The sequence below is a fragment of the Notothenia coriiceps genome, unplaced genomic scaffold (genome assembly GCF_000735185.1).
Source record: "Notothenia coriiceps isolate Sejong01 unplaced genomic scaffold, NC01 NC01_scaffold00037246, whole genome shotgun sequence".
In the NCBI taxonomy this organism is placed as follows: Eukaryota; Metazoa; Chordata; class Actinopteri; order Perciformes; family Nototheniidae; genus Notothenia; species Notothenia coriiceps.
The window spans coordinates 5,708,376-5,717,604 of NW_011369947.1; the positions used below are offsets into that span (position 1 = coordinate 5,708,376).

At 43.9% G+C, this 9,229-nt stretch overlaps 1 protein-coding gene across 1 annotated transcript in view; it reads left to right on the forward strand.

Annotated features, from left to right (window-relative positions):
- Positions 1-9,229, forward strand: part of LOC104966325 (maltase-glucoamylase, intestinal-like) — a 53,638-nt gene that overhangs the window by 19,253 nt on the left and 25,156 nt on the right. Inside the window, exon 3 of the mRNA XM_010795513.1 lies at positions 4,796-4,880. Within this exon, the coding sequence (XP_010793815.1) occupies positions 4,796-4,880 (85 nt within the window). The remainder of the gene's footprint in view (positions 1-4,795; positions 4,881-9,229) is intronic.

Below are 9,229 nucleotides of genomic sequence, written 5' to 3' on the forward strand. Positions count from 1 at the left end.
CTGTGAAGTCAGCACAAGGGCAGCCCTGCACAAGAAACAAACAGTTTCGACCACACAGACCCGGAAATGCGCGTTTGTGTGATACTTCGTATAATTGTATGTATTCCGTAGAGCGGTCCGGTTTTGTGATACAGGAGACATGATTTGTTGTTGGTCACAGCCACATGAGGTGTGCGTCATCAAGTGTGTTGGAGGAGAAAGGGAGAAACACACTTAAAAAGACGTAACTTGTAGAGTCAATGGCATAGCATGTCTTGTGAAGGTACCGTGACGGGCACCTGACGTTACCGGATGATAGAGGAGATAGCACAAGACAACCCACTACGAAGGGAGTGTGCATGCGATGTCCGGAGGATGAGGGCGAAAAGATACTAATCTTGTGAAGTTGGACGTACGTCGGAGTCGGATCTGATACTGTCAGGTTAGTCAGGGGGGGGGGGGGGCGGTCGGTGTGTCCCAGGAAATATCATAGCACCCCGGAAGAGTAGTAACGAGCGATATCTGCAATCGAAGGTTGTGTGTACGATAGAAAATCGGACCAACGTCTAACGGGGGACTCTATATCATGTTATTAGTGGTACTTTCTGTTTGGACAGTTGAGACCTATAGTTGCGGAAGTTAGTTTTACCATAACGGGCCGGACAATATGTCCTGCATTCAATTTTTGGGAACGACGAACTCTATTTCTTCTCCTGCTCAAACACGGTCGCTCCAAATGGTTTTAATATGGTCGTCAACCTGATAGGCTCCTGCGTCTTGGCCAACAGTCGCACTGGAACACACCGCAAAGACTTCAGCCGACGGCCAAGTAGCACGTACGAACTGCGCATGCGTGAGTGGCAATAACTCTCCTTACCAGCAGGCGGAGGTAGTGTGTATTCGTCATTCAAAAGAGGCAACCGGAAGACAGACTGCGTGATATATACAAACTTCAGCTCTCTGAAGCAGAAATAAACTATTTAAGCATTGTGGCTGGCAACCTTAAAGTATTGCTGCTACCACATTCCATGCATCATTAATTATAATCCAAGATTATATAAATATACAACATCATAACACTGACAGGCAAAAGATGTATCATCATGCACATCTGTATCTTCTGACTTTTATTGTAGTATAGCTAATTTTATCCTCATTCTAATGTTCTGTAATCTAATGGCTGTAGTATGAAGGTACGAAAAATAAAGTTTTGTATTTTGCAGTAGAGGTAAAAAGTGGTTTATCAAATTTAGAACTGGACAATGTAAACAATCGACTAAAATACAATAAGATAAAAATAATAAATAATAGGCCTGCCCTACAATAAATTAAAAAATAGCCACATCGTCCAGGGTCCTGTCCGTTAAATACTTGAAGAAGCTATTGTCCACCCCATGCAGGAAGTGTGACAGCAAATTACGTGGCAACTGAGTTAGTTTTCGGTTTCTTCATTCCAGATTGCCATGATGTAAAATAAATTCTTGCGTCCAGGTGAGATGAAAATGAAAAATAATAACCGTCTGTGTGTGCCTTCTTCACTTCCGTTTCACTTCTCATGCACTGATTCGCTAAGCTGAACAGCCAATCAGAGTGATTTATTTTGCCGACAGCTCCCCGATTCGACATGTTGATTCGGGGCCGGAAGGTGTTGGCACGGCTGAAAAGACAATACGGTGCGGGACACACCAATCTGAGTAGGGTGACAGTACGCTCATCGACGGCCAGACATCTATCGACATCTATCGACGGCCGAAATCGGCTTGGTGTGTAAGGGCCTTAACAGGTTGCAGATGTTTTTGCTCGAGGGAGAAATTACTTCCTCTGTTATTGTCAAAGAACAACTGTTAGAGGGCCAAGTGTGGAGCTGGGAACCATCACAGCTACTGAGGCCGGCTGTACCACCCTGCTGACTTTCTCACACGCACACAGTGAAGAGGTCTGATAACCTCTCAAGAAGATGTTTTCATCCAACCTTACTTGCAGCCCTTAGTCCATTCTTCCTACGAATCTCCATTCTTCCAAAGTTTTATGCTGAATTAAACAGTATAAACCTTTACAGTTAGACCTCCTTTCTTGACTTACTTAGGCTTGAAGCTATTGTAATATTCAGGGATGCAAATGGAAGCAAAGAAATCTAATAAACCCAAATAAACTTCTTAGCAGAAAAAACATTTGAATATGTATAAACATGTCTCAAATTCCAGTTACATTACACATTGTCACTTTTTATCTCCGGCAAGGTTGTTGTTGTTGTTCATCTTTCGTTTCGCAAAAAAACTACTGGCTATGTTTTTAAGTGTAACTTCATGGAAGGGTGTAGCATGAGTCAAGGAAGAAACCACTACATTTTGGAATGGATCCAAATCACAGGCAAATACACAAACAAGTTTCCCTTTCCTTAACATTGCGAGGTAAGGCAGTTGTGCGGCATTCATGTGGGGTCGGATTAATCGTAAACCTAAATGGCCAACTGGGAAATGTTGATTAAAGCATGTTCTATCTTTTGGATTTAAAGCTCATGAACAAACCAAAGATGGAAGAACCAATTCCCACCTTTGGAAATGGGACCATCTAACGAGCATGTAAATGTCCCATTGGCCTTGATCTGGGCTCTCCAAGTACCATTATAGTTTATGGTATGTTATGCTAGCCAAAAATGATCGGTCTATTAAGTTTTTTAATTTGTTACACTCAGCTGTGATTATCACTCACCTATCTTACTGTATGGGCTGAGTCTATTGCCCAAATTATATTTAAAAGGCATGGTGCAAAACAAAAAGGGATTTTCATCAATATGTACATGAGAAAAAGTAGCTTATGTTGTGATCGTTGCACGACTAGTTGGACAACTACTGTAGCCATAAACTAACTACTAACATGGTAACCGGTTGGAACAAATCAAATAGAGACCAGTAGGGATGCTCCGATCACGGTTTTTGGGGCCGATCACTGGAATCAGTATCGGCCGATACCGATCATAGGGTGGGTGGGGGCTTTGGGGACCTTCCATTTAAATGATGTTTAAAATCGTAACGGATTGAAAAGTTCAGATTAATTTTTCAATACATGATGCGCTTCCACAAACAACAACCAACATAATTATTACATTAAAATGAAATAGAGTACCACAGTTACGCGTCCTAAAACCCGGAAGTAACGGCCCCTCCACACAGCGGCGTGCGTTGACGCTTCACCATTCACTTTGAATGGGGTGACGTCACTTTTCGCCGAACTGCATCGTGGGAAGCGACGCGGAGCGTTGCTGGCGTGGCTCGCTGCAAAAGTTGAGCAATGTTAAACTTTTGACGCCTCGGCAGAAGCGTCAGCCAATCGAATCATATGCCAGTACAAGCTCTAGCCAATCAAACCGCTGCTTGTGTGTCAGGGGCGGGAGATTCATGTGATTGGTTGTTGGTCGAGTGTCAGACACGCCCGCCGGCAAGCGTCAACGCACGCCGCTGTGTGGACGGGCCGTAAGTTAGCATTTTACCACTTCCGGTTCCTTCGCAAAAAGCAATGCAATTTCTCCATAGGATTTTGGAAAATAGCTGGAAATAACGTCTGTGGTTGACACAAATTGAAGAGACGGATCACGTTTCGTTTTACGACATTAAATACATCAGCAGTGACCCCACTGGTGATTTTTGAAGAGTTTACGTGTCTGAAAAACGATGGTTGTTAAGCTGAATAGGACTACAGAAGTTGTTGAGGACGTTGTACGTCATTACACCGAACAGTAAACACTCCTGCTAAGTTTGTTTTCCCTGTTCTTGGTGTAAAAAAAAAAAAATTGGTGTAATGTGTGTCATCCTGCTTGACCTGGTTAACAGTCTTGCAGCAGCATTCTGTACCATTTGTAGACGGTTTAGANACGTGACAAAAGTTTTCAAAACCGTTTCTGGTCTTCGGTATTTCCAGACAAGTGGCTACTGAAATCAATCTTACTAACTGCTGGCGAGTTGGCGGACTTTATTTTTCTTACTTTAACATCATTTTTCATGGTGGGGCTAAGCCATTTCATGGTATGGCTGTAGCCTACCCCAGCCATACCCTGGCGCTGCCACTGGTGGGATGTATGGGGCGGGCCATTCTGCACATGCGTTAAATGCGTTAAATATTTTAACGCAATTAATTCAAAAAATGATTGCCGCCGTTAACGCGATAATTTTGACAGCATTAGTCACAATGTGATATCACTACTCTTATCGCTCTATTATTAAAATCATAAGCTGGGAGTTTAACGCAGCGTCCACACGGCGGCGTGCGTTGAAGCCTTGCCGGCGGGCGTGTCTGAAACTCGACCAACAACCAATCACATGAATCTCCCGGCCCGGACACACAAGCACGCGGTTTGATTGGCTAGAGCTTGTACTGGCATATGATTCGATTGGCTGACGCTTCTGTCGAAGCTTGAAAAGTTGAACATTGCTCAAGCGAAGCGACGGAACCACAATGCAGTTCGGCAACGCGTGACGTCACCCCATTCACTGTGAATGGGCAGAAGTTTTGAAGCTTCAACACACGCCGCCGTGTGGACGGGCCGTTAGTGGACGGGCCGTTAGTGGACGGGCCGTTAGTGTACATTTTAAGTGGCCCCAAAGTTTGTTTGTTTTAATTTAGCTGAATTCTAAACATTGAATTAAAAAAAGAAGCAGGAAACAGTGCTATCAGAACGTTTGGTTGTCATAAAACAGCCGCAAGAAACGCATATTATATTAATAACTAACTGAGGAACGTGGTCATTTTACTCAATGAATGTGGTCTAAATTCAAAATTGATATCTTATTATTTAATACAACATTTTGTCATTCCCAAGGTTCTTCTCTGACAGTAACACCTGGACGGTGGACCGGCAGTTCCTCTGGGGAAAACACCTGCTCATCACACCTGTACTAGACCCGGTGAGGCAGCTCACAACAAAACAGACAGAATAATCCCAGAACATTAATACACATAAATATATGAGCATGCTTTAGTCTTTCAAGTACATGCTCTTAATTAAAATGTACTTTCATGCAACATTTCAACTTCCATATAAGGATACAGCTCATATAGAATTGTAGTACATGGATAAATGTGTCTAGCAGATGATAGAGATGAAATGATCAGTTACACACACACACACACACACACACACACACACACACACACACACACACACACCCTGACCTCCACTGGGAAAACATGACATGGGATTTTCTTTGTTGCCCTCCCCTCCTCTCATCCCTCTTTCTTCTCTCTTTCATATCCTCCCTCTTTTCTCTCAGCTCTAATGAGAGCACTGACCTCATTACTAGGAGATTAGAAGTGTAGATAGAAGTGTGTATATGTGTGTTTGGCTCAGTGTGTGTGTGTGTGTGTGTGTGTGTGTGTGTGTGTGTGTGTGTATATGCCTGCTCCTGTGTGTACTCATAATGTGCGTGCCTGTAGGTGCATGTGTATGCGTGCATACAAAGCGATTGCGGTCATGTCAAAGTGGCCTGATTAATAAGCAATTTGGCACGGCCTCTTGTGAATTACAGAATAGTGGAAAGCGAATTGGTTTCATAGTGAGGCCGGGGATAAAGTAACTTCAATCAGCGTGATTGTGGCAAAGTTTCCAACACAAGAAGGGGAGGGTTTATGCTTGCAGTGCCTCAGAGTTTGAGCCCTCTGAAGGGTTGCGGCTGGCGAGGGCCATAAGGTGACTATGAAGGTTGTTGTTTTTGCAAATCAAAAAAGAATATCAGTGTAACTACTTTTCGACATCCTTCGAGGCATGAGGTTAAGTTGGAAACAGGGTAGATCGAAAAGGAATCCATTACCAGTGGGTTTTTTAACAGTAATGGACTGTATTTATATAGCGCTTTATCCAGTCTTTACGACGCCTCAAAGCGCTTCACATTAAACAAGTCATCATTCGCCCATTCATACAGAGCAGTGCCATTTGTTCAAGTGAGCTAACTTTCAAACACATTCACACACCGTGGGCCATGCCATCAGGATACATCATGTTGTATGTTGACTGGGATCGAAACCCACAACGTCTCGATTTAAAGAGGACCGCACCTCCATGCAGCCACAGTCGCCCCGTGGTGTCAATCATGACCACTCGCTGGATTTCTTTCTTTAAAATCAATGTGTTCTGCATTATCAAAGTGCCCCGTTAATTAATATAGAGGAATGTATGCGATTTAAATGCATCTCTAAGGAGGAAAATCACGACCCTGTTTGCAATTGTGCAGAAATGTGGACAATGGAATCACAGGGCATTACAATACACTTGTTCAGAAAGTTTGCTTACATGTTAGCCGGAATTGCGAGCTTCAAATCCTTCTTTTCAACCAGTATTAGGGGGTCTTCCATACGTGTTGCATGTGAAGTTAGGGTTGTTAAAGGTGTATCAATAACCAGTCCCTAACATGTGAAGATGATGCATTTAGCCAAACATTCTCACCTAATGCATCGTGGCATATTCTGACAATCATGTTTGAAACCAGTCGTTCACACCACAGCCATGTGGGCAGTATGTAGTTGGAGGATAGGAGGGTTTTTCTTTAGTGTTAGAGGGGGTTACAAACATATCATCCACAGAGCAGATTTTGTAAGGTTTTGAGTAACATTTGTTCATGTCCAGAATTCAGGTTAAACCAAACCTGAGCAAAGAACGAAGATGCTCCATGCTGCTTGGTCAATACTGACAATCAATACTTAGAAGACCCCACGTGAACCTCCCCTCCTACTACTGCAAACTGACGTTCATGACAGATGGAAAAATACAAAATATGTTCATGGTAGCAAGCAAAACAAGCTCTGATTTAAAATACAACAATATACCAGAATATTTACACACGTACTGTACATAGGATCATGCTATGGTCAACACATGGTTGTATTACAGAATCTGGATCTGATAAAAGATTAATTGTAAAATACAGCAAATGTGTGCACACAGTGTGTCGAATTCGCGCTCCTTGAGCAATGTACATTTTTGACATTGAGTATCTCACACTTTCATGTTACTCTAAATCTACCCATGTATAGGTTTACTAAAGGAAACTTTAACTATAATTCATTTTTATTTTTCTATGACAAACATGCCTGCCAAAAACAAAACCTTGAACTGTTGTAGAAAAGTAACAGCTATGCAGTTTTGCACAATGACATGAACCGCATTTTACCTCCACTTAAAAATAATCCTCTCCTGACGACAGATATGTTTTGGCTGAATATTGTTTTTGTAGTGACAGGAAGCTGCTAAAGGGGGCTTTTGTTTAAGCATTGGTAAGAGACTATCTGTCACAGGTGCATCCGCTTGCGAAGGGCCACATGAAGAGATAGTGTCATGTTCCCGAGTGAGGTCACATGCTCCTCTCCAACGATCCTTAACAATGAACCTCCACTCTTATTTCTCGTCGTTCTCATATCTCTCTGTCTATTTCTATTTATCGCTCTGTCCGCATGCCTCTCCCTTTCTCTAATGATGCTCTCGCTCCATCATTCAGATCACTCGATGCTTTAACCTTGATCTCTGTGATAAACTGGGGATATCTCTCTCTCTCTCTGTCATCCCCTCTGGTCGTGATCCATGCTTCCATACGCCCCCCCCACCCTCTCTTGCACATTACTCCCTTTACTTTTTAGCTTATCCCTTTCATCAACACGTTGGCTCCCTTATCTCATCTGCATTCTCTTAACAGTTCCTCACGTCAAACTCAAAAAACAACAAGCGCAACCACCACCACACACCACCACAGAAAAATTCATCCATATCCATCGCCCGCGGAGGCAGCCTTACCTCGTGATGACTGATGATGAAGTTCCCAGGTAAGACATGCTGTACCTTACGAATTTTTTAACTAGGGAAAAAGTAATCATTGAAATCATCTTTGCTGGATTGTACTTTGAACCATGTGGTTTACCTGATCATTTCTCAGCGGGGGAGTCCTGGGCATTACCCATGATGGCTTTTTCCATCATTTGAACACTCTGCGCCAACAGTGACGCTCTTTGTTTATTATCCCCCTCTTTGGTTTTTACTCACAATATGTCAAATGTGTGCCTATAACTCAAAACGTCTGCGTGTGTCCCTCGGACAGCCCGCAGCTGTCATTGTGGTGCAGCTCTCCTATTGCAAGTTGCGAGATGGCAGGCCATTCCTTTCCCACCCCCTGGGGTCCAAAAACATCCCCCTCGTTATTCCGACAGACCGGAGGTACACCGAAACCACATAAAATCCACACACTAACATACTGAACAGCCTAAACCTGTTATCTTCCATAGTTCATGCAGGGTCTACTTAACGTAACCCAAACACCACATATCCAACTTTCCGCTCCTGTAGGTTCTTCGAGGCCCTCCCTCGACCACGCCCTTCCCATCAACGCGCAAACTGCATCCAAGAGAACCTGCAAAACTCTGGTACCTCCCACCCGACTTCTCGCTGGACACAAACTGCCTCACACCGTGAGTCCTCGTACCCGTAACCAACAGAGCCCAGCCGGACTCCGCGACCACGTGACGCCATCGCGATCCACCAAACCGACCCAGAGAAGAAGAACCGACGAGGGAAGATCAGCATCCCCACTCTCTCCATTCCCTATGTGAAGTGGACTGCCTCTGTGGGCCACCTCTCGTCAGACCAGCCCAACACCAACGGACTGCCAACATCGACCTCGCACCTGGGTAACTAGTCCCCCGTGCTTAATAAGCGTGTTTACAGTGCAACCTGGCATACTCCGACATGTGCCGAGCGAATTACAATCAACAATGTAAAGCATGAGTGGGGAAAATAAGCGAGATGTTTAATAGACACACCGCGCACGGAGGCCCACAACAATAAGACACTCTCTCCTTTGCTATTGAACATGAACAAGGACCCCGTTAGCGGCCGGCGCGTACCCAACAATGGCTATTTTAAAAAAGTACGTCGTTTCAAGCTTGCAATACACCCTCCTGTATTCCCTCCATGTCCCCCTAAATGAACGGAATAAAGCCTTAAAATCGTGATGGATTGGCTAAAAAAACATGATCATAATTTCTGATAATTATAGAACGAGTCTGTATTTCCCCTGTCCTGCAGGGTTGGGACAGATGAAGAGGCCCCATATCGCCTGTGGATGACGTTTTCAGAAACACCAACAGCACCAGGGATCTACGCTGTAGGGGACGTTTGTGGGAAAGCTCTTCTTCACACCTGTGTATGAAGGTTCGACCTGATAACTCCAAACTAACGTAATGCTTCTATTAAGAGCGTCACACCAGTCATGTT